Source organism: Babylonia areolata, chromosome 29 (genome assembly GCF_041734735.1).
Source record: "Babylonia areolata isolate BAREFJ2019XMU chromosome 29, ASM4173473v1, whole genome shotgun sequence".
Lineage (NCBI taxonomy): Eukaryota > Metazoa > Mollusca > Gastropoda > Neogastropoda > Buccinidae > Babylonia > Babylonia areolata.
The window spans coordinates 26,166,358-26,193,616 of record NC_134904.1 but is presented as its reverse complement, the minus strand read 5'-3'; the positions used below and the strand labels follow the sequence as shown (position 1 = coordinate 26,193,616).

General features: G+C 40.2%; 1 protein-coding gene and 1 long non-coding RNA gene across 3 annotated transcripts; one reads left to right on the top strand and one right to left on the bottom strand.

Annotated features, from left to right (window-relative positions):
• Positions 1 to 13,738: 13,738 nt before the first annotated feature.
• On the bottom strand, positions 13,739 to 20,762 carry LOC143302200 (uncharacterized). Of its 2 annotated transcripts, none has more exons than XR_013057910.1 (3): positions 20,375 to 20,762; positions 19,266 to 19,392; positions 13,739 to 13,841 (listed from the first exon to the last, which is right to left on the bottom strand). It is a non-coding gene; the product is annotated as an uncharacterized LOC143302200 (long non-coding RNA). The 2 variants fall into 2 exon arrangements; XR_013057909.1 differs by having other exon boundaries at positions 20,398 to 20,762.
• A 2,182-nt stretch (positions 20,763 to 22,944) lies between these two features.
• On the top strand, positions 22,945 to 26,887 carry LOC143274792 (uncharacterized). Its single transcript, XM_076578719.1, has 2 exons — positions 22,945 to 23,180; positions 24,669 to 26,887. Exon 2 carries the CDS (start codon positions 24,948 to 24,950, stop codon positions 26,235 to 26,237), a length of 1,290 nt encoding a protein of 429 aa, XP_076434834.1. The 5' UTR covers positions 22,945 to 23,180; positions 24,669 to 24,947; the 3' UTR covers positions 26,238 to 26,887.
• The last annotated feature ends 372 nt before the right edge of the window (positions 26,888 to 27,259 follow it).

Genomic DNA, 27,259 nt, shown 5'->3' with positions numbered 1-27,259 from the left:
ACCTAACATCGATGGTTCCATGTGGACTGCCGACGCTGGGACTGCGACGGACGAACCCGGGTGTGGCCGTGTATGGGGGAATCTAAATGAGCGGCGTGGGAGTAATGCCACTGAAACGGCGCAGATGATGGGGCAGCAAAACAAAAAAACAAAAACAAAAAAAAAGTACGGATGCCCTCGGAAATTTATTTCCTTGGTCAGCCAATTCCATGAAGGCATGCAGGCTCGAGTCCAGGACAATGGCGAAACATCTGCTCCTTTTGCTGTCACAAATGGTGTCAAGCAAGGCTGCGTCCTGGCTCCAACGCTGTTCAGCCTCATGTTCTCTGCAATGCTTACTGATGCCTTCAGAGATGGCGATGTTGGAATCGACCTAAAGTATCGAACAGATGGCAAGCTAACTTGATGGCGATTAATAAACTTGATAATCATCAAAATATAACTTGCCTGAGGCAATGACACCGGTAGCCTGCTGTACTGTTGTGTTCTCCGTGAGAGCCGGATGCGATGTGCCAGCCAACTACAGAAGCAGTGAGGTAGCCTATGTGTCATCAGTCATGTACGCACAATCACTTCGTTCCACGTAGTACAAAGGGATTATTGGTTTGTTCCCTTCTTTTGCGAGTATGGGTCTGAGAGACCCACGAATTACGAATAAGGGTATTTAGTGTTTTCTCTTCTTTGGGGAGTATGGGTCTGTAAGACCCACAACGTAGGAATGCAGGTAAAAATTTTCACAATTACGTAACTGATTAACTAATCAGTTAAAGTGTACATTAATTTACTAAAATGATGCATATGTTGTGACAACAAAAGTCATGAAATTTCAAATTAATCGGACACCAAATATATTTTAAAGGCATTTTTTAAGGCAAAAATGGGTCTGTCAGACCCACAAAGTACGGTGAAGGTTAATAGTAATACTTCTACTACAACTACAACTACTATTACTATTAGTTATAATAATAATAATAATCTAAAGATAAGGAGAAGAAGAAGATGAAGAATGATAATAATAATAATAATAATAATAATAATAATAATAATAATAATAATCTAAAGATAATCATAATCATAATCATAATATACTACTACTACTACTACTACTACTACTACTAAATATAATAAGAATAATAATAATCATCATCATCATTAGGAATATTATGATAATAATAATAGTAGTAATAATAATCATAACCATAATGTACTACTACTGCTACTACAAATACTACTACTACTACTACTAAATATAATAAGAATAATCATCATCATCATTAGGAATATTATGATAATGATTATGATGATCATTTTTTATTATTATTATCATTTTTATTATTTTTTATTATTTATTCTTTTTATTTATCATTATAATCGTTATTACTATTATTATTGTTATTATTTTTTTTTTTTTTTTTTTTTTTTACCCGGACTTTCTTGGGTCGACCACCGTTTTATTTTGTATATAAATTACACAATCAACTAAACAACATGGAAATAATCAAACCAATACTTGGCACTCCATAATAACTATATGTCATAGTAATCAGTAACATTTATGGAATAAATACAACTTTTCATTTACGGATTTTAGACTTGTTAAAAAAAAAAAAAGAAAAAAAGACAATATGGAAGGAATCCGTACAATATCATATGATATATAATATCATATCATAAATCATACAATCATGTGTACCAAACTTAGAATCAATCTTTTTTTTTTTCCTTTTCTCCTTTTTTTGTGGCCTCAGTTGCATGCAGGTCATGGAGCACCAGAACTTGGTGGGGTTTTTTTTTTTTTTGGTGCTTTCACACTCCTTCATTGGCCAAAAAAACCAAAAAACCTTTTTTTTTCTTCTGTTTTCTTTCGCTTTTTCTTTTCTGTATAACATGTCAGTTTTCAATCAATATATGTAAGTACATCTAAATGTATTCAAAGTAGCATTCCTCCAATACACTAAGCTCTTTGTCTGAATATTCAGTTTTCATGGACAGTTTCAGTGAATATTCTAACATTATGCATGTGTCTTCAGTTGTCTGTGACTAAGTTTGCTCTGATGTGAGTGTGTGGATTCTGTATGTGAAATAATCATCGAAATCATCTTAGTATAATACATATACGTCGAAAAACATGCAATTAGATCAACATTAATTATTGGAGGGAAAAAAAAAGAAAAAAAGGAGAAGAAGAGGAAGAAAAAAGGAAAGTTGACGCTCGGACAGGAGCTAGGTTCCGCCCTCCCCTGAAACGACGCACAGTGATTGTTCTTCTGCCGGACGCATTGATCAAGGACGCTCGCCACATTGTCCTCAGGACAACTCGTCGTGTAACACGTGAAAGTAAATGACATACTTGACATTATACAATGCACATTGTCGACATTTTACATAAACTCATTCGGCCAGTCCGTGAAATAAATACAAGTATTTAGCAATAATGATACAAATAAAAGATACGAAAGTGAATATGTGAAAGGTGTTTGCGTACAGTGTGTGTGTGTGTGTGTGTGTGTGTGTGTGTGTGTGTGTGTGTGTGTGTGTTTTGTTGTTGTTTTTTTACATTTACTAACATGGATTCAGTTGACTTCTGAGGCCTAGCTCTCTTTCAAAAATGCATTGTATAGAGAGGGAGGACTCAGTTTTTTTGAAAATGCTTATACACATTTTGCTTACAAGGATTATGTAATTGATGTATTTGTGATTTCCAAGCAGGCGTTCTGATTTGTTAATACCAAAAAGTATATCAGTTATTGAAAGTTTCAATCTAAGATCTGTTTTTAAATTGATCAATTTTTCTATATAACACCAAAAACTGCTTACAAGTGGACATTCAAAGAAAAAGTGTCTGGACAATAAGAACATTTATTATTTTCTTTTACTTTCATTTTACAAAGAAGAATTTGTTGGATAAATGTTATGTAGAAATTTCCATTGAAGAACTTTTAATCGTACTTCTTTTGTAACATCATTGGCTCTTGACCATGCTGACTTATCTAAATGTATGCCAAATTTTCTTAACCAAAGTTTTTCCGCAATTGGAGTTACAATTCTTAATAATTCTAGGTTTTGTGTTATACTTGCTAACCTCCATTCTGTATTTTTTTCCCCTTTCTGTATCCACTGAATCCATGTTTTGGGGAGAGAATGGATAAGAAGATTATATTCAAGTATCAGGTTTGCTTTGTTCTGTCCAATTTGTGTTTGTATTTCTTCTAAAGTAAGTATTCTGTCTTCATTTGCATGAATTACATCTTTAATCAGTTCTATCCCATTTGCTTGCCATGTTTGAAAAAATAACGTTTTGTTTTTGTATGTGATCAAAGAGTTGTTGAATAGCATCTGATTCTGGAAGTTGCTGCTGTTTATTATATTGTGTGTTGCTAAAGATTTGGTTTCTAAAAAGGTAGTTACTATACTCCGCCAGAACACATTATCAATTCTATCTAAACCCTTGACGTCTCTTAATTTACAGTTGATATGGAAAACCCTGTTATATTTTGCAAGTTTTCCAACATGCCATTTCGGTATTAAGCACCAGTTTTGCACTTCATTTGCTTCATGAAGTTTTCCTGCCCACTGTAAATTAAAGCACTTTTGTAAAGTAATCATATTTATCATTTTAAGGCCTCCAGCATTGTATTCAGCTTCCATGACTTTCCGTTTTATCTTTTCAAATGCCTTTCTATTACTTTGTTTTTTCTGCCATAGAAACCTGTAAAAAGTGGTGTTCATTTTGCATAGATATAATTATTATATGATTAACAGGATTATGATGATGATGATCATCATCATCATCATCATCATCATCAACATAATATGAAAATAATCATAATCATAAACATAATATAATGGTAGTAATAATAATAATAATATAACATCACAATGATAATAATAATATTGTCAATAATAATCATCAATCATAATAATCATAATCATCATCATCATCATAATAACAACAACATCACAATACTACTACTACTACCGCTACTACTATTAATCTAATGATAATAATAATGATGATGTTGATAATGATTATTATTATTCTTCTTACTGTGTTGTTGTTGTTATTATTATGATTATTATTATTGATGTTGTTTTTGTTGTTGTTGTTATTATTATTATTATCATTAGATATTATTATTAATGTTGTTATTATATAATAATAATAATAATAATAATAATAATAATAACAATAACATCACACTACTACTACTACTAGTAATAATAACAAGAATAATAATAATAGTAATAATAATAATAATAATCTAATGATGATGATAATAATAATGATAATAAAAATTATAATGTTAGAACAAAGTTTTACATGATCATTAATAAAATTTATGATCCATTGTTATCATTATGATTAAATCCACGTGCAGTGCGCCAGGGTTCGTGAGTCACATCACCTGTTCATTTCCAAAGAAAAATATGTATTTCATACCGCTCTTTTCACATCAAGACATGATGTTCTATTTTGCCATCATCTGCCCTCCATACTTTCCGAATTTATTGTCTGGATAATGTTCATTGAAACCAAACCGGGTTAACACATATATAAATATTTATATTATACACGTTAATAAGCGGAGCATGCAGTATATCTAAGTTGTGCAACAAAATTGTACTTACGAACTAAATGATCCCGTGCTGCCTTCGTAAATTCACCTTTGCAGTCGGTATAATACCGTTTCATTCTTTATGATATGTCATGAAAGGTAGGAAACAGGAAAACATTCAATACATTCAATATATTTCGAGAAAGCTTACTCATATTCCTGTGGTATACAAGATATGTTATTTCTTCTTCTTCGATCGTGGGCTGCAACTCCCTCGTTCACTCGTATGCACACGAGTGGGCTTTTACGTGTATGACCGTTTTTATCCCGCCATGTAGGCAGCCATACTCCGTTTTCGGGGGGTGTGCATGCTGGGTATGTTCTTGTTTCCATAACCCACCTGGATTACAGGATCTTTAACGTGCGTGCTTGATCTTCTGCTAGCAGGTCTGCACATATGTTGACCTGGGAGATCGTAAAAATCTCCACCCTTCACCCACCAGACGCCGTCACCGTGATTCGGACCCGGGACCCTCAGTCCAACGCTCTAACCACTCGGCTATTGCGCCCGTCTTATGTTATTTCAAATCATAAAGACTATTTCACATGTACCGTATCTGGAAAGACTTACTTCATATCATCGTAATATGGGACAGGTTACCTAACATCCGCTTGGTAAGGGAAAGGTTATGACACAACCGGAGCTTGTTTCACACTCTCGTTTTACGGGGAAGTTCACTTCAGATATCTGTTGTATTGGAAAGGTCATCTCACAAACAGAACATGTGCGCGACACACACACACACACACACACACACACACACACACACACACACACACACACACTTTTTAAAAAAACAACAACAAAAGCAACAGTTTTATTTGAATAAGATTACATCACATGGCGGAAAATCAATGTCATTGACATTTACAATTTCACTCCATGAAATTTTAAATAATTTATATCTGCTTCATCACCAACATCAAATATAACTAGTTAAACACCTCGAATGCCAAATCATAAAGCTAACATTTAGGCAAACATCCCAATGTGGCACTCATAAGAAAAAGTACTTCTCTTTTTTTTTTATAAACGGAAGTGCAGTTAAGGCAGCCAAGAATACTCAGTTTCTTGTTTTTTGGGGGTTTTTTTTGGTTTGTTTGTTGTTGTTGTATTTTAAATGAAAATGCTTATCTTGAAATACATATTGCGACAAGTTATGTAACATCCAACCCAGACAGCAGAGCCAAATGGGTCCGACATGGGCCCCACATGGTTAACCAAATGGGCCCCACTTGGGCTAACACAGGTGGGCCCCACTAAGATTCGCAACAGGGTTTCCAAGTGAGACCAACATGGGTTTCTGCTGGGATTCCAGTGGGCAATCCCATGTCTGTGATGGGCAGCCCATCAAAAAACCCATCTCAGATAGGCTTATGGAAACCAGGAAACATGAAAACCATTTGGGATCGGATGGTATTTTGGGACCAACATGGGTTTCTGCTGGGATTCCAGTGGGCAATCCCATGTCTGTGATGGTCAGCCCATCAAAAACTGATCTCAGATGGGCTTATGAAAACCATGAAACATGAAAACCATATGGGGTCTGATCGTATTTTGATGGGCTGTCCCATGTCCCTGTGGTATTTTGATGGGCTGTCCCATGCCGCAAGTGCTATTTTGATGGGCTATCCCATGTCCCCAGTGATATTTTGGTGGGCTTTCCCATGACCCTCTGGTATTTTGGTATCGATTATGATCACACACATACGCCCGCGTGTGCGCGACACACACACACACACACACTTCTTTTTTTTTTAAACAAAAGCAACAGTTTTATTTGAATAAGATTACATCACATGGTGGAAAATCAATGTCATTGACATTTACAATTTCACTCCATGAAATTTTAAATAATTTATATCTGCTTCATCACCAACATCAAATATAACAATTTCACTCCATGAAATTTTAAATAATTTATATCTGCTTCATCACCATCATCAAATATAACTAGTTCAAACACCTCAAATGCCAAATCATAAAGCTAACATTTAGGCAAACATCCCAATGTGGCATTCATAAGAAAAAGTACTTCTTCTTTTTTTAATAAACAGAAATGCAGTTAAGGCAGCCAAAAAAAGAAAATGCTTATCTTGAAATACATATTGCGACAAGTTATGTAACATCCAACCCAGACAGCAGAGCCAAATGGGTCCGACATGGGCCCCACATGGTTAACCAAATGGGCCCCACTTGGGCTAACACAGGTGGGCCCCACTAAGATTCGCAACAGGGTTTCCAGGTGGGACCAACATGGGTTTCTGCTGGGATTTTGATGGGCTGTCCCATTTCCCTGTGGTATTTTGATGGGGTGCCCCATGTCTCAAGTGGTATTTTGATGGGCTGTCCCATGTCCCTGTGGTATTTTGATGTATTTTGATGGGCTGTCCCAAGTGGTATTTTGATGGGCTGTCCCATGTCCCTGTGGCATTTTGATGGGCTGCCCCATGTCCCAAGTGCTATTTTGATGGGCTATCCCATGTCCCCAGTGGTATTTGGGTGGGCTTTCCCATGACCCTCTGGTATTTTGGTATCGATTATGATCACACACACACGCCCGTTTTTTAAAAACACCAACAGTTTTATTTGAATAAGATTACATCACATGGTGGAAAATCAAGGTCATTGACATTTACAATTTCACTCCATGAAATTTTACATAATTTGTATCTGCTTCATCATGCTTATCTTGAAATACATATTGATATACAACATCAGAGTACTGCACGTTGTGAATCAAGCATTGTCATACAAAACTCACAAAACATCTACAGGTTGCATTGATTGCAACTCTCACATAGGGGAAATGCTTGAGACAAAAAACAAAATCAAAAGCATGCACAGACATGTGGTGACTACAAGAAAAGCAAACTTTCACTTTCTGAATAACAAATCACCTAAAACATAACAGATATCATAAATAAAAGTCACAATCAATCTTCTCAAAGACACAACTGAATAGAAGACTGAAAAGGAAAGCGTCTTCCTTACATGCAGCCTGTGAAGCAAGCGGCTGTATTTTTATTATTTCTTTTTCTTTTCTTTTTTAAATTTCATCTGTCAGTTGATAGGATGTGCCAAGAGTGTGAAATTTATTCATTGTGAAATAGTGTCAGAATCATTTTGGTGACCTGGAAAAATAATATTTACATTTCCCAATACAGTTCTGTTCTAATGAGTTAATTTGGTGAAATATCAGTTGAAACAACAATTAAAAGGGTGCTCATTTTCATAGATCTCAAGTGGAAAATCAATTGTGCTGTATCTTGACTTGATTGTCTATTGGTCTTGTGAATTTTGTCACAGTGCAAATGTCCTGGATTTCTCACTCAGAATATTACGTATTAAATTTATCTACATACATACAGACATGATGATGGAGTCTCCCGTTGGACCGACGGATGAATAGGCAGGCAGGCTTCTCTGTCGGTGTGTGTCCTCATATGGGAGAAGAGGCCGATTCTTGATGCGCAGCACTTCCCACAGGTGTTGCAAGGGAAAACGTCTGTAGAAGTTGAGCCCTGCTTCCTTCACTCACGCTTCTCCTTAATGGCCTGCGTTCTCTTGTTTTCAAACGTCTCTATGCCACGAGAGCACAGCATCCTCCAGTGAGAGCGCTCAAGGGCATGTTTCCCAGGAAGCGATGTCTATGTCACAGGCTTTGAGGTTTGTCTTCAAGGTGTCCTTGAAGTGCTTGCAGGGTCTTCCAAATTCATGGTGGCCTTCCTTCAGCTGGCCATACAAAAGCATCTTCGGGATCCTGCTGTCAGTCATGCGGACGTGTCCTATCCAGCGTAGCTTGCACTGGATCAGCAGGCTTTCGTTGCTGGTCAGGCCGCTCCTCTCTAGGACCTGGAGGTTGGAGACCCTGTGTTGCCATTTTATGTCGAGGATCTTTCGTAGGCACCTCTGGTGAAACTGCTCAAGTTGTTGAATGTGACGGCAATACGTCGTCCATGTTTCACAGCAGCACAACAAGGTGGTCAGCACAACAGCTCTGTAGGTTTTGATTTTGGTGCTGAGCCTGATGCCTTTGTTGAGTCTGCCAAAGGGCTTCGTTGCTGAATAGGGTGCTGCCCAGGTAGCAAAACTTGTCAACTGACTTGATCTCTTTGTCATCAATCTTGATTGCAGGTGGGGGGAGGGGGGGTCACTGGCGTTCTGTGAGCTAGCTGGTTGGTACATGGACTCGGTCTTGCTGAGGGGGTTGAGAACCTGTCCATAATGAACTGCATGTCCTCATGGGTGTGTGCAGCAAGCACGCAGTCATCAGCGAAGAGGAACTCTCTCAACAGTGCCTCAAACACCCTGGACCTGGCATGGTGTCACCGCAAGTTGAAAAGTTTGCCATCTGTGTGAAACTGAATGTAGATGCCCCGGACACAGTCTTGGAAGGCGTCAATCAGCATGGCACAGAAGAGAATGGAGAACAGTGTGGGTGCCAGGATGCAGCCCTGCTTCACTCCATTTACCACAGGGAACGGATACAACATGTCAGTATTTTCCCGTACTCTCGCCTGCATGCCATCGTGGAATGACACAATCAGCTGGATTAGGCTCTCTGGGCATTAAACTGTTTGGATGAAAAGATTGTCATTACATCTGAATCAAGGATGTCTTTCTTGTCTGTCAGGAGGGTGGTCTGGTCCAAGGCTCGGACAGGGGTTGATACTGTGACTCTTGGCCCATACACAGCTTGGAGACCATCATGGAAGGTCTTCATGTCATGAGCGTCAGCAGCGGACTGAAGCTCTTTGGACTCCAGGTGTTCTTCATCTCACGCAGCCTCTTCTGTACGAGTTGCTTGGTTTGCAAGAACTGGATCTCCTTCCTCTGGCAGTCTTTATCGGAAATGTGATCCTGATGCCGTATATGCAGTGTGTTCAGGAGCTTTGAGGTTCCAGAGTCATTCTCGTCAAACCAGTCTTTGTGGCTACTCTGTACAGAGCCGAGTGTGTCAGCTGCTGCTGTGTACACAGCATCTCTAAAGGTGCTCAATACCTCTTCTACATCAGTCGATGCGGGAATTTCTTGGAGAACTGCTTGGATTTCCTGCTGCAGCACGTCCTTGGTGATAGGGAGGCAGTGGATGTTCAACTTCCGAGGTGTTTTCTGCCTGGCTGGTTGGAGCTTGCGTGCAAGTCTGATGTTCATCTTGCTGCGTACCAGGCGATGGTCCAACCAACAAACTGCTCCTCTCATGCAATATAGTTTTGAACTGTAAAATGTTGGAATCTGATTGTATCTGCAGTTTAACAGGCACAGTTTATTTTATGAAGCTGTGCCACTGATGTGGAGAAGAAAAGAACTGTCACAATTGCATGTACAGGATTCTCATACATCAACACTAATGTAAATGAAAGATGCCACATCCAGGTTTGGTTCCCATGTAAAATTCTTCTTAAACAAATTATTACATTTTCTCATATATAGTATATATACACTTTTTGTATCTGATTGTAAACATCAACACATAGAGGACACACACACACACACACATATATATATATATATATATATATAGAGAGAGAGAGAGAGAGAGAGAGAGAGAGATAGGTAGATAGATATACTCACACATATTCTCTCTCTCGCTTTCCAGTCAAAAGATCAGTCCACCAACTCTCTCTCTCTCTCTCTCTCTATATATATATATATGTGTGTGTGTGTGTGTGTGTGTCTATATATATATATATATATATATATATATATATATGTGTGTGTGTGTGTGTGTGTGTGTGTGTGTGTTTAAAACTAGATTTGTTTATTTGTGATTCTGCACACTATGGCTGTGTCTGGTCACCAAGACAGGAAAATACTGTAGCCAAGTGTCTTCTGCATACCGTGCAATGTTTTTGTTATTTCCAGTGTGATTGAAAAAGAATCTTAAAATAAACAAACAAATTTTTTTTTTTAAAGATGAAATAAATGAACAATCAGTCAAGAGTATAAATTGTTATAGTTCATCTTGTCATGTCAAATATTTGGAATGAATGATTAAGTACAATTAAGTAAATTAAGAAGTAAACGCGTGAATCATTAAACAAATTATTAAGGACAGACAGACAGTTGGACAGATAGACCTGTTTAAGGAACAGTACAAAATTAGATAAACAAATACAATGAAGAATATATTCACTGAAGGAAAGGGTCAGTGAAAACTGGATGGCAAAGAAGCAGACTAGCAAAATGGCATTCAAAACAACACAGATTTTATTTCATTACATTGTTTGAGACAGTTAACACATGAGAGATCATTTGAGTAATGTAACAATTAATATAGTGACTGGTGAGTGACTGAATGATTGATCATATGATTGATTTTGCAATGAATATCAATATCATGCATGGAAAAGTGACTGAATAATAACTAATAAACAGATAAACTGGATAGGGTGTGCAATGAATAAATTCAAGGAAATGTGGTGGTGTGTTTGAAAAAAACGTCAAAAGAAAAAAAAAGAAACAAACAGTATAAAACAACAAAAGCATGTTATATCTAGCTGTTGCACCATTTCAAATGTAAAAAAAACAAAACAAAAAATAACAACATCATCATCAAAAACAACAAACAAGAGAGGCAAAGCCTTCAAGACTCACTTGTGATACACTTAAAAAAAAAAAAAAAAAATCTAACCGTTAAAATGTGTTCTGTATTTGTTATTATAAAGCTTCGGGCGTGCTGACGTTCAAAAATATAACATTTAAACATGCTTTTTTAAAGGGCGATAAATCAATTATTGCGGTATTCGCAGTGAGAACGCTGTTTAAACCATATTATTCTGGTGATCTTGGGCATTCAAAAAATCTTTAAGGGCAATTAAAAATTCTTTTTAAGTCCGCGGTATTGCAATAACACTGCAATATTTATCCGTTTTCTCTGGATCTAGATAGATGTACAAGTTTAGTTACACTTGGTTGACAAGGTCCATTCAATTTCTCTTTTATGTTCATTCTAGTTTTAAAGTTGGTATGAAAATTGTAGAGCCAAGTACAAGTACTTCTAAACGTCGTATGAAGTGAAAATGACTTCGTTTTGAGAAAAGTCAAGACTGGAAATTTTTACGTTTCATCAATTCAACTCTCATGGTTTATTATTTTTAACTGTGAATTCCGATTGATTCTGTGGATATTTTTATGGCAGTTTGGGGCATAATCCAGTAAGTAATGAGGCGTTCACAAATCTTTCTCTGAATAAATATTTAACAGTCTCCTCCAGTTTTCCATCACATGTTATCGTGCATTGTCGACTGAATATAGGATTGAACGGGCAGGTCAACAACTTAACAAAATGACGTCGTTCGCGTTCGCGAAGAATATGAGCACGCGCTTTGAATATGTATAAATATGTGTACGCAATTGTTTTTTGCCCATGACCTTCAGGGCTCAGCCAATAGATCTATAAAGTCCACTGGTAGTATTGATTTTAGTATTTTCCGAAAAAGACCACTTGGGCCAGTGAACATAGTGAAAGCCCTGTACACTGAGAGTAAAACACACAAGCTTTCTATGTACTGAGTATAATTTCAAAATGTAATGTTTAAGATGAGAAAGATCAGTTTAAAGCAAATTAACCCCCCCCCCCCCCCCCCCCCCCCCGCCCACTCCCCTAGCATTATTACAGATTAATTTCACTTTTTTACTATCTGCACCAAAGACATGCAAAATAAATATAACTTCCATGCTTAGCAAAAGAAGTTCCTGTTTGAACAAAAAATGATAAAAATGACTGCTCTTGTTGTTGTGTCAGAATATCAGATCAAAGTGCCAAGTTTAGAGAATTAAAAAAAAAAAAAAAAAAAAAAAAAAATATATATATATATATAACAGTAAATCCAGTTTGCATATAATTTGGCTTAAAAAAAAAAAAAATTTGTGCCCATCCCAGAGGTGCAATATTGTTTTAAACAAGATGACTGGAATTATTGGAAAGAACTGAATTTTTCCTATTTTTATGCCAAATTTGATGTCAACTGACCAAGTATTTGCAGAGAAAATGGCAATGTTAAAGTTTACCACAGACACACACACACACAACCGAACACCGGGTTAAAACATAGACTCGCTTTGTTTACACAAGTGAGTCAAAAACGAAGTTTTTTGTTTTCTTCCTTGGAAAAAGTTGGGGGTATTTTCATGGCTACAGTCAACCATAATTTCCTCTTCAGTATCAACAATAAATTATCATCAGGGCGACACTGACAGCACGTGACTTTCCAAATATGGAGCATGATGCTTGATGCCTGGGGAGGTTTGTCGCACGTGTGCGAGCGACACGCCTCGCTACAAGTTTCAGGCGTCGGCTCAACAATGTAGTGAGGCATCAAAAAATGATGCGCGGCCGTCGCTGATGCCCCATGGGCGACGGGCCTTACCACTTCTCCACCGCAGCAGGGCTTGGGTTGCCTGACCAGCAAAGGTGACTTTTTTTTTAGTGAAGAGAAGTTGTGCAGTCCCTTCCCCACTCTCTCGCCTACCAACACTCACAGTCCCACAGATGCAGATACTGCCACGTGTAGGACGGCCTCGACAGGTGCAGGTTTTTTCTTAGGAGTTCCATCTCATAGGAGGACTTACAGCCAAGGATAAGAGCTCCTCCTGCCCTTTGGTCATCCTCTTCTCTTTTTTTGGGTTTTTTTTTGTTTTGTTTTTGAAAACATTATTCAAGTAATAACAATAAAGTCATTGAAGTGAAATGCATTTCTCTTTAACCTTGAAAGACTATATTGTGAACAACTGTTTCTCTGCGTAATTTTTTTTTTTTTAAAGTGTGAAAAGCTTAAGAAATCAAGTTGATAAATATGGTGACATATTAGAATACACAAGATAAACACACGTTGAAGAAAATCTGATAATTTCTCTTATGAGATAATAAAGTTATTCTGATTCTGATATATATATATATATATATATATATATAATCTTAAGAAATAATAAATACTGGTTCATGTACAATGGATCTGGTAACTCACACTCTTTTTCAATCATTACTGTTCTTACATGCATTCATGAGCAAGACATTTGTGTGAACTTTATAACAATACTGTGTAAAAGATCTGTTTATTTCCCAAGCTTCTGAAAATTGGTTCTGCATTTTTTGGTTAGTTTTTTTTTGTTTTTTGTTTTGTTTTTTGTTTGTTTGTTTGTTTGTTTGTTTATTTGTTTCCTGGGTGTTGTTTCCTCATGAATTCATAAGTCTGTGTCCATTTCCCTCTGTTCAGGTTCTGAAACAAAAAGAATAGAGGTCTAAATTAAATATAGCAAACATAAAAGGAAATTTATTTATTTATTCATTATCACATATTTTAGACTTGGGCAGATAACACACTCTCACAAGTGTGTTCTTCACCACCACCCTATCTAATCCATCTAACTCAAACACACACACACACACACACACACCACACACACACACACCTTCTGTCTTAACATACACGCCAACACCAAATGCAGAAACACAAAGTGACTAATACTCACTAAATGACTATCACCACTGCCCTATCGAATCCATCTTACTCAAACACACACACATACACTAATATACATCTTTGCATTCATGCACACACATGTATGCATGCACACACACATACACACCTTTTGTCTTCATTTGGCCTCATATTCACATCAATCCAAGACCAAATGCACAAACACAGACTATGTCACTAACACACAAACACAACTTATAACCATTCATTATATATATATATATATATATATATATATATATATATATATATATATATATAGCCAAGCGCTCAGCTCAGGCTTCAGAATACTGTTTCTCGCACAGGCTGTATAGCAGACACTTTTTTCGCAACTAACTTGCCAGTCTTCAACGGCTCGTGCAGAATGTGTGAAGCCATTCCCAGTTTGATGCAAAGCCCATTCTAACCCTATTCTCTAAACATCTATTAAATCAAGTCGCTGTATCATTCACTGTAATATTCTATTTGTTGTGCTTACACACACACTTTCATCAGTTAGAAGCATGCTTGATTTCAGTGTAATTGTCTAAAGATTTCAACTGATGCTAAGCTTACATCATTTTGTCCTCGCTACACAACCACCCACAACCAGTTCACTGTACGTCATCGGGTGAGCGGAAGCTTGTGTTTGTGCTTCACTGTATTCAATTAATATATCTTATGTCGGATCAGTAAGCTACAAGTATTATATACTGGCAGAATCATCGCAATTCCATATTTAAATCTATTTCATTTATGTTTGCCTACGTTTTCACCTGGCCAGTCATCTGACCAGAGCCGCTCTCTCTCTCTCTTGCTGTGTCGCAAGCAGTGTGTGTTGTGTGTGTGTTCTCACAACGGCTGGTGTCATTGCCATATCACTTGCACTGTTTACTCTATTCTCCTTGTTTTCCTCTTCTCCTCATCCTTGTTTTCCTCTTCTCCTCATCCTTGTTTTCCTCTTCTTCTCTTCATTATTTCTTATTTTCTCATAACTATTTTAAATAAAACATCAGAAAAACCCTTTCTGTGACTGGCCTCTATATGTTCCTGGCCTGCGTGCAGGGATACGTATATCCTTTAATTCAGTAAATCAGCATACAGGTAGTTCTTTTGTACTGTCCCCCTTATAATAAAACCACTTGGGTACATGGCTACACACACACACACACACACACACACACACACACACATATATATATATATATATATATATATATATATATGTGTGTGTGTGTGTGTGTGTGTGTGTGTGTGTGTGTAAAAAACTGAAAGTGTTGTGGTTTGTTCGAGTTCAAGAGAGAGAGGGGAGCAGACAGGGGGATATAGGATCGACTGATCATGCACTCACTCACTCTCTCCTCACATCAATAGCAGGGCCACATTGAGTGGTTTTTATAGAGTGTTTACTTTACAATACAGCACACACACTAAGCAGTTCACCCTACTTAGCAAAAGCAACACACACTAAGGTAACACACACTGCCTACTTCAAGTACTTCCTACAAGCAGCATCTACAAGCAGCACCTACAACTACAAGCAGCATCCCTGGAACACAAAACCAAAACCCGGGTTAGAAACTCTCAAAATATCCTGACGTCACTGACATGAAAGGCCTATACCCTCTCAGCACCTTTCATCACATGTCCACCAGTATGCACTCCTCTCACACATAAATCTAAGTGAGGTAATACAAGCTTCATCAAGCTTACCTGCCACCAATAGTGACATTCCATACTGTGTACAAAACATATCACTGACCAGTACAACCTGTGTTCCAACTCATGTTACCCATCTTATAATAAAACTGTGTTTCCATGACCAAACAAAATCTCTTTGCCTTCACAAAGTGTCCAACTGACACAAGTACACGTAAGGAAATCATTACTTCCAACATATCTCTGGTTAACAGCAATGTGCAACAACATAGCACTGACCCTCAGTGCTCTCCTTGTTAATCAACTCATAATCCACATTACAATGTGCTTTCCCACTTTGTCCAAACAAGGTAAACTACTGACACATAGCACAACTCCTACACTTGTTACCACAACAACCAACAAATCAAACATGTGTTCCATAACACTTGCTGTTACCCACATGTGCACACACACACACATGAAAAACCCTCAACACACACTGACAATGTGTTAGCCTATAGATCTGTTCAGTTCACACTGAACCAACACCACCTACAATATACAAAACAAGTAAGTAATACATAAAAAATACAGAACAAGATATCTGCAACAAAACAGAAGGGGGAGGGGTGGGGTGGGGGTGGGGGACTCAAAAGATATAGGCCAGTACTTCTCTCAGTGGGTAGCTTTCACACATCAACCCCTTTTCTTTCCACAAGCCACAAGATCAACTTATCAACTTAAACTGGCTGTTCACTGACACAAAACATTGTTCCCAACAAAACTAAGTTATCAACATAGCATAAAACCATTACAAGTTGTGTACTCACAGCCCAACAGGGATTTCCTTGCTCCTCACATCACTGATCAGTCAGTCACCCTGTGTCAGTCAGTTTTTCTGGGAGACAGCTAAGAACTGGCTGTGCTGACTGGTTTTATCCCTCCCCACAACATACTGTGTATACTAATGCAAGCTACAACACTCACTCCCCCAACTAGTTGAACTGAAATAACCAATCTTTGCTTGTCCTAGTGACGCTATGTGAATGACTGACAGATTCACTGCTTGATCCCAATTCATCCAATTCAACAGATTGATCTGATTTGCTACAATTCTACCCACTTGGCTATACACATTCTATGACTACAAGTTCACACATTTACGTCGCAAAGAGATTGGGGAGACAGGACAATACAACTCTCGGCATGTTAGCCGGCATGATCAAAGTTCACATTAGCATAAATTCTCCCTAGCTTACGTTCTGAAGTCCTGCCATCTAGCTGAGCCGTGTTTGTGAAAGGGGGGATGGGGAATGACTTGAAAGACAGGCCAACACACGGGATGTTCCGACACTTGTCTGTTCTGTTTCGAACACGGGATTGTGGCAGACATCACATAACTGCACGTGTTCATACAGCTGGGGTGGGTGACACAGCATTGCTGACCAAAGAGGGGCGACTAGGGAGTAGGGGTGCGGGAGGGTGGAAGGAGGGAGGGTGTCGCGGTGTCGGCACAACCTCAAAGACTGGACTTTGGACGGAGTAGGAAGGGAGATAAGAAGGAGGGGGAGGGGGGGAGGGGGCGGCTGAAGGAATGGGGAGGGAAGGGAGACAGAGTGTGGGTGGTGGGGGGCGACACTGCTGGCACACTATAGCATATATATATTGACACTATCGACCACTCTATCCTCTTGAACAGACTTAAAACTTCCTTTGGTATTCGTGACACTGCACTAGCATGGATCATGTCTTACCTGTCAGATCGTACACAGAAAGTGTGTGTAAATGATAGATACTCTAGAGTATCTGCCTTGAATATGGTGTCCCACAGGGGTCCGTCCTAGGTCCTGTTCTTTTCGTGCTGTATGCGGCTCCTGTGTCGGATGTCATCAGTCATCATGCGATGTCGCATGAGAGCTTTGCTGATGACACACAACTTTATCAGTCGGCTTCCATAGCTGAATTTGATGCACTGGTGACTCAAACACAGGAGTGCCTTGCTGACCTAAAGGACTGGATGACTCTCAACAAGCTGCAATTAAATGATGATAAGACTGAATTGATGATAACGTGTCCAAAGAAGTTTCGTCAACATCCTTCCTTTCCTGACTCTGTTCTGATCAATAGCACACCTGTTTCACTTTCTCCCTCTGTTCGCAGTCTTGGTGTAATCCTAGACCAGTCTCTTTCCTTCCAACAGCACATTTTGAATATCTGTAAAGTTGCCTATTTGGAACTGCGTAGAATCAGCTCTATCCGCCACTATCTCTCAACCGATGCAACCAAGACACTCTGGTTCTCTCAAGATTAGATTACTGCAACTCTCTTTTGGCCGGCCTTCCCAAATATCTGTTAGACAGACTCCAACAAATTCAGAATAACGCTGCCAGACTCATTTGCAGAGCTTCTAAATTTGACCATGTTTCTCCTCTCCTTTAGTCTCTCCACTGGTTGCCTGTTTCTGATCGAATAGACTATAAGCTATCCACTCTGACCTTTTCTGCAGTCAACGGATCTGGCCCCAAGTATCTTTCTGAACTCATCCATATCTATACCCCGTCTCACCAGCTCCATTCTTCCTCTGATACTCGACTTCTCAGGATACCTCATGTCAGAAGTAAGACCTATGGACACAGATCGTTTTCTTTTCAATCGACAAAGACGTGGAACAAGCTCCCTGATAACCTCCGTCATTCTGATTCCCTTGTATCTTTTAAATCTCGTCTCAAAACTCACCTTTTCCCTCAGCAATAAGTTCAATCATGGCAGGTCCACTTCCTTTGCGTTGGCTGTGCTTGACTATGTGTGTATACATATGTATGTGTACATAACTACATGCATGTATATGAATGTGTATTGTGTGTGCGTGTGCTTGTGTTTATGTAAGTTTGTGCCTGCCTATGTTTGCGTATGTGTTATGGTAGCTGTTAGATACATATGTATATTAAAATGTATGTATGCAGCGTGTGTGTGTGTGTGTGTGTGTGTGTGTGTGTGTGTGTGTGTGTGTGTAGTCACATTTTGGTGTGTGTATGTAACATAGATATGATGTTTTATGTTAACAAAAGCATTTTTGTAAAGCACCTAAAGCAGATTTCTGGATAGTGTGCTATATAAGTATCCATTATTATTATTATTATTATATATATATATATATATATATATATATATATATATATATATATATATATATATATATATATAAAGCAACTAGGTTTCTGTTAGTACGTTGCACATGTGTGGACATTGATAATTTGATTTCTGGGGTCATTACTGTCAGATTATCAGTGTGTTAGTTTCTTTGTACTGGTCGATTATTTTCACTTTTCAGTTGACAGTGTGATATAATTACAAGGTAATTTGTTTGTTCTACGCTTTCTTTCCACTGGCCCTGTGTAATACAATTACACTAATGCCAATAGTATACAATACTTTTCCTACTTAGCTAGCTAAGGCATGTAAAAGAATCCATAGCAAGGAAAAGCCCCCTCTGGCAAATTTCTACCAGAAAAATATCTCTCTCATAATTGACGTATCACTCACCACTGCTGCTGACTGGAGGAAACTGCAGAAGAGTGCTCCACTGGCATGTTGATCTGTGTCCTGTTTCTTCCCATTTTCATGGTCTGATGTCTTCTCAGTTCTGGGTATCATTCTGTTGACTGTGCAGCTGAAGTTTAATGGAAACAGAAACATAAAGGCCAAAATTTTCTTCACAGATGTAAAATGTGGAAAGACATATTTCAGCTTTCCTTCATGTAAAAAGATCCAAAAGCATATCAGTTTACTTGATATTGGCTTTTTAGTTCCTCCCGTTATTACCTAATGTTACACCATCAACATTTATTAAATATAATTATATATGCATACACAGTACAGTAGTATATGGCTTTGGCTGAAGGAACATATATGTCTCTGAATCATAAACAAATCTTTCAAAAGTATCAGCAGCAGAATTTCCCGTGCCATGTACACTAACTGTTCAGTTAATAAGATTCAAGACTCAAGACTGATTTATAGTTGAAACACCTGTGCAGATTATCACTTTTCAAAATGTGCAAACATTATTTCATTAACTGAATAAAACAAAATGTAAATAATAAGTTAATGCTAAGTTACCGGTAAGTTAACAAAGTATGTACACTGAAATATAATCATACACAGACAAACACAGACAGACAGACACACATTACTCTTATCCCATCTCATCCATGCCATCCACCACCCCCCACCCCACAACACCACTCTCAGAACTCTCTCTCCCTTCTGACTCAGCCTCCTAAGGAAAGTATTATATACTTCTCTGTTCAATTCCTAAAGATTCAGGCATCACATTTATTCCCTGACTATTTTCCACAAAAAGCACATTCGCTATATTTGGTCACACTCACACACATTGCATAAACAAAACTGGTAGAGGGGGGGGCGGGGGGGGCTTTCTCTCTCTTTCTGTTTTGGTGCTCTAGTGTTTATGGGTTAATTGTTTACAAGTGCTTACATGTGTCTGCATTTTTGTTGCTTGTCATTTTTAGTTGCGAATGCTTACAATGTTGCCCGGGTTTTTTTCGATGACAGGGTGTGTGTGTGTGTGTGTGTGTGTGTGTGTAAAACATAACTGCAAATTTATGGAATAATATCTGACTATATTGTACCCATCTCTTCTTTTTTTGGTTACTCCAGATGAGCAAAGAACACGGATTGCCAGTTCCCAGGACCACGAACAAGAAAGTGGCGATGACTAGTGACGAAGAATTTCTTCCACCTGAGCCTGATGTGGAGTGCCCTAGTGATGATGAACCAGATTTCGAAAAAGATGAAGAAGAAGTCTTTTCTCAGTCAGGTGAGGAGCAAGAAGTGCCACCAGATTCCAACACATATACAACAAAGGACGGAACAAGATGGAGCAAAGTTCCAGTGACCGGAAAAAGAAAGACGCCGTCTAAGAACATTTTCAAGCGTCCCCCTAGTCAGGTCCCTGGAACCCAAAATGTGCATGATCCGTATGATACATACAAACTGTTTATTTCAGACAAAATCATTGAAGACACTGTCCGTTTCACAAATTTGTATGGACAAAATCAGTATCAGGAAAAATGCCAAGATTGTGACGATGTTGAGATTGAGGCCTTGATTGGCGTGTTGCTTTTTTTGGGGGGGTGGGGGGTCAAAAAGCAGAACATGCTTTCCACCAGCGAAATTTGGGATCAGGAATACGGGGTCAGTCTTGTAAGAGCAGCCATGAGTAGGACAGATTCAAAATCCTCATGTGTTGTCTGAGATTTGATGACAAATCCACAAGATCAAACAGAAGAACAAAAGATTCATTTGCCCCTTTCAGAGACGTTTGGGACGAATTCAACAAAAACCTTAGTACCTATTACATTGCTGGGCCCCTTCTAACTGTGGATGAGCAGCTTGTGCCTTTTAGAGGCAGGTGCAATTTCATCCAATACCTACCCAGCAAGCCCGATCACTATGGTATAAAGGTGTTCTGGGTTGCTGACTCAGCCAATAATTTCCCTCTCTTGGGAATTCCATACCTTGGCCGGCCCCTCAGCCAGGACAGACAGGTGAATCTTGGAAGGAACATTGCCCTTCAGCTGGCAACTCCATTCTTCAAGAGTGGAAGAAATATTACATGTGATAATTATTTCACAGATATGGCTTTGGCCGAGGGCTGTCTAAACAATGGCCTGACAGTCGTAGGGACAGTCAGATCCAACAAAAGCTTTCTACCCTACCCTTTCAAAAGCAACAGAAACCTCCCACTTCACGGCAGCGAGTTTGCTTACAATAAGACTGTCACCCTTGTTAATTACCAGGGGAAGAGATGGAAGAACACCGTTCTCCTCAGCTCAATGCATGACGAAGGGATGGTGAAGCCAGGGGCCCCCAAGCAAAAGCCTGAGATTGTTCTTTTTCACAATGAGACAAAGGGGGCCGTAGACTCTCTAGATAAGCTTGCCCATGCTTATACCTCAAAAAGAATTTCCAAACGCTGGCCATTTGTCATGTTTGCCAACATCATTGATCTTGTTACAGTGGCTGCACGCTGTGTCTGGTCAATCAAATTTGAAGATGATTCTCTTGCAAAGAAAGATGCACGGAGTGCATTCACCCAATGCATCAGTAAAAGCCTGATGTTGCCACACATGAAGCGCCGTCTCATGCACACAAACATGCACCGGTGCACTCTTGATCTGATGAAACGTTCAATCAAGAGGATTGAGCTTGAGTCAGAAGGGCACAAAATGCCAAGAGCAAAAACGGTCAGGCAAGACAAGTCTGAGACAGTAAGATCAGGTGAAGCTTCCAGCACATTGCACAAGAGGCAAGCCAGTTCTGATCCTGGAACATCAAGTGAACAGGCATGCCTACCCCCAAATTTGCTTTTCAGGAACAAGACACATTAGAATCAGGGACAGGGTTAAATTTTCAGGAACATCTCAGCAAACATACATCTGCCATCATCAGTCTGACTGATGTCGCAAAACACATACACGTCTCTTTTCCTCCCCGGCTTTATGAACGGCTACTTCTCAGAGTGTTCCTTCCTGAAGGTCTGTGTCATCATGCAATCATGTCCAAGGCTGTGATTCAAGTTCCTCATATACACCTGTATTATTTATCTATTGCAGATTTCACATTAAATTGATATCATCACTATTAGTACTATTGATTTCAGTTTGGCCCAGCTGACCATCCAGGGCCAACTCAACTCCTGCCAGAAAACGAAATTATTGTGTTATAGTGTGTCAGGCGTCTATGGTGGAAGCATGGGATTTTCTCAGACACACTGCGCACTGATGGACCCCTCCTTCCTACCTCCCTACTCTTCTCCCCCCACCCCCCTTTCATGGCATCTATCCCCACCAACACCCCTCCCCATACCCTCTCTCCCTTTCCCCCCTTCCCTTGGCCAAGTACAGAGGGAGCAAGTTATCAAGAAATACTAAGTAAAGATGGTATCTCCTCTGACCATTCTCTTCCTATACACCCCCCTGCCCTTTTCCCTTCCACTCCCATCACCCTCAACCCCGTCCCCCCCTCCCCCCCTCCTTACCTCCCCATGTCGATCTCTGGCAGGATGGCATCTGCCTCAATGGTCACCACATGGTGTGGTGTGTTTATCATGAGCTGTTTAGAACAGAATCAGGGCTGGGCGATCTTTCCTCCTCCTTCCCTTCCTCTTTTCATCACCCCCCCCCCCTTCCCTCCCCTCCTCCTTGACAATGCTGGGTTCTGTGAGAAAAGTGTTGAATGTGCAAGTCTAGCACGGTTGGTCCCAGATTGGTCTGTTAACTTCAGCCAATTGGAAACGTTCTGGGTCAGAAGATAGTTTGCATGCGGTGCCAGCTTGTGAAGAGGATAAAATGAATAGGCAAGTGGGGTTTCTTTCTTTTCCTTCCTTGAAGCAGGCCAGGAGAGCCAGACGGACAAGACAGTACCATGGGGGCTGTGAGTGTCAAACTAGCATCTATTTTTCGGACTTAGTTGAATACTTGATTTATGGTATACTTGGATTCTGTGACTAAGACACTGGCTCAGTGGGATTGTGTTCTGCTACATGAATATAAAGTGAACCCTGAAACGTTGGGGGCTGTGAGTAATGCTTGTACTTGTAATTTGCTTTGTTGGCAATTTACTTTTTGGTTTTTGGAAACAGTTTGGAGTTTGTAGAATTGTGATGTTGTGTCACAAGAGCATTGAGAGATCCTTTTTAGCTGATGTGGTATTGCACAGTTAATGTAACTGGAATGTGTTGATGCAGATACCATGACTTGTGAGAGAGCACAGCCAGCATGTGTATGGCTTAATTGTATTTGAGGCTAGTGACTGAGGGAAAAGTGGTTAAAATACATAATGTAGCCAATACATGACTAAATGGAGTACTGGTTTCGGGTATTTGGGTATCACCCCCCCACCCCCCACCCCCCACCCACCCCTTCCCCTTTCCTGCAGGTTGATATTATGGTATGATGCTTGGACATCATGTTTGGGTTTACATGTTGTGCATCTTGGCTTAGATAAATGATAATGTTCAGTAACATGTCAGTGGTGTGTCAATTGTTGACATACTGTGGGAACAATGTAAGCATATAGTCACAAAGAAACACAGATTATGTGTGTGTTGCATCTGCGTAGAATGTTTTGGTTGCAACAGTTGGAGTTATTTTGAGGTATGACATACCTATTTTGTATATTAGGTGGTGATGGTTATATTCAAGGTGAACAAATCTACAGGCTAACTGTATGTTCATGCTTTTCCATGTGTGTGCACATGGGTGATAATGCAACATGGGGAACATGTGTGACTTGGTAGTTGTGATTACCATGTGCTGTAGTCATGTGTTATATGCCAGTGGGGTAACACATAGCTGTATGTGTTCAATAAGATTTGAGACCACTGACAGGCAGTCCTATGTTGGTGCACACAGGTTGCTATATATTTACCAAATTACTTGGTAACTATATGATTCCCATGTAAACATTTTACCAGTGAGATACTTTGCAGAGACAAAGTACAGATTTGTTCAGTCTTAATGGAAACAGCTATTACTGTATGGTGATTTAACTGAAGTTAAACACTAGGAGTTTGTAATTGTCTGCCACATACTTGGTGCGACAGCTATTATTCTATGGTGGTTTGACAGGAGTTAAACACTGGGAGTTAGTATTTGTTAGTCATATATTTGGTGCACATTAACTTATGTGCCACTGATTGTTGATGGTAAGCTATATGAAGCTTGTTTTACATTTTTACATAGATCTCTTTGAGGAGAGAGTGTACGGCTAGACATTGAGTGTCAGAATGGAGAAAGGTTATTTGTGGAATTGTTTACTTGTCCAGACAACATAATGATGTTCTGTTACATCAGTGCAATTATGTTTAGCATATGTTTTGGTATTGATTTAACCTGGGTTTTAATATTGTGTGTGTTCCAGGTGTGCTGTTAAGTTAGAGAAATAAACACCTCAATTCATCTTTCTAAAAGACCCTGCTGTGGTACGAGGAGAGAGTGGATTGTGCACCTATCCTCTGCCTGTTATCCTACTCTACCTCTTCACCTTCTACACCTACCCCTACTCAACCCCTACCCCCACCACTACTCTACCCCCCTTTTAACAACTTGGCGTCGCCGACAGGATCAGCAGGTGAGGTGTCTCTTATCTTTAGCAGCACACAGCCCAACGCAGCCCAGCACAGCCCAACCCAGCCCAAGGATGACCATGTCTACTACCACAGCACAGCAGTCACCCATGCAGTGGTGTGCGGCACCCACACTACCAGTGTTCACTGGTGAGCCAGGCGAGACGTCGGCTGAGGACTTCGTCACTGAGGCGGAGAGGGTCCTGGCCGCATACCCCATGGGAGACGAGATGGCTGCATACTTCATCTACAGCCATCTGCAGGGAACCGCACGCAGGGAGCTGATGCTGCGGGACCTGGAGGACACCAACACCCCAGAGAAGGTGACCGGCATTCTGCTGGGGGTGTTCGGTGATGGACGGCGTGTCACCACACTACTGTCCATACTTTTCAGCAGGGTACAGCAGCCGGAGGAGTCCATCATGGACTACTCTCATGCTCTGCGCAGCATGGAGAGAACCATCCAGATGAAGACGACTGGGGCCCTCACCGCTAACATGCTGAGGGACCACTTCATCAGTGGCCTCCGGAACACCTTGTTGAAAAGGGAGCTGCGCCAGGTAGTGAGGCGAGAGCCTCAAACCACCTTCATCCAGGCCAGAGATGAAGCCCTGAGGCTGCAGAGAGAGCTGGAAGAGGACCAACAACAGCAACAGGCCAGGGAACAGATGGCACGACTGGGGGACAAACTGTTGTTGTTAGAGGGAAAAGTCAGGTCCATGCAGGGGCTAGTGTCAGGTCTAGTTGGTCAGAGAGATGAGGTTTTAGTTAAGAACAGGGCTGTGGGCAAAAAGAAAAAGAAGAAAGTTGGGAAAGCAAAAATCCAGTCAGCAGTGGGGAATAGGACTTCCCCAAACCACAACAAGGGTAAGGATTTCCCCAAAGTAAAGAGCAAGGTTTCCCACAATGAAATACACAGAGACTTCCACAATGGTCTCAAGGGGCGGGATCACAAACTGGAAGAAAGCATTTCAGATAAACTGATGAAGAGCCATTCAGTAGGTGACTGCAATGGTGATGATCCATGCCGAGATGAATGGGTGCTGCTGCCCATGCCACCTGATCCAGGGATTCCTGGTCAATGTTGGAAGAGGGAGAATGACGTAGACTGCCAAGCTGCAGTCAAGACTCCGAGACCATCACGCAAATCAGTGTGCACTGGTTTGTGTGAGACTAGCACCAGGTCTCATCTGAAGCCTGAAATTCACATGTCTTGTGGCTCAAAAGGTGCTAGAATGTCGGCTCAAATGGATAGGAACTGGGATGGGAGACTGACAAGGTCAATACTCCCAAAATGTAGTGCTATGTACAAGACTAATGTGAACCACCTTTCAGTGAGTAGACTTGCTGCTGTAGCCTGCTAGTGGATCTGGTATTTTGCATACAGGGTGGTGTTTTAGCTGGAAGTTTAATGCTGCTTTTCATGTTTTATGGTTATTCAGTCTGTTGAAGTTACAATTTCTATACTGGCCTTTCTTGTTTGAATGTTTTTAGGTACTGCTTTTTTGTTGCTGACAATGTTCTGCATTTATTTGCAATATGTAAGGGTGACATACATCAGATAATGTATGATGACAGGGATTCCTGTAAGATCCTTATGTATTAATGTTTTGCTAATACTTTTCGTTGGAGAATTTGTCTCACCATTTGCATGAAGCAATTGATTGGTATGCGATCTGCAGCAATGAGGACATTGCTTTCAAAAGCAAGGGGTGGATGTTATAGTGTGTCAGGCGCCTATGGTGGAAGCATGGGATTTTCTCAGACACACTGCGCACTGATGGACCCCTCCTTCCTACCTCCCTACTCTTCTCCCCCCACCCCCCTTTCATGGCATCTATCCCCACCAACACCCCTCCCCATACCCTCTCTCCCTTTCCCCCCTTCCCTTGGCCAAGTACAGAGGGAGCAAGTTATCAAGAAATACTAAGTAAAGATGGTATCTCCTCTGACCATTCTCTTCCTATACACCCCCCTGCCCTTTTCCCTTCCACTCCCATCACCCTCAACCCCGTCCCCCCCTCCCCCCCCTCCTTACCTCCCCATGTCGATCTCTGGCAGGATGGCATCTGCCTCAATGGTCACCACATGGTGTGGTGTGTTTATCATGAGCTGTTTAGAACAGAATCAGGGCTGGGCGATCTTTCCTCCTCCTTCCCTTCCTCTTTTCATCACCCCCCCCCCCTCCCCTCCCCTCCTCCTTGACAATGCTGGGTTCTGTGAGAAAAGTGTTGAATGTGCAAGTCTAGCACGGTTGGTCCCAGATTGGTCTGTTAACTTCAGCCAATTGGAAACGTTCTGGGTCAGAAGATAGTTTGCATGCGGTGCCAGCTTGTGAAGAGGATAAAATGAATAGGCAAGTGGGGTTTCTTTCTTTTCCTTCCTT

Coding starts and splice junctions, on each gene's coding strand:
- LOC143274792 (XM_076578719.1), top strand. CDS start 24,948: ATGACCATGTCTACTACCACAGCACAGCAGTCACCCATGCAGTGGTGT.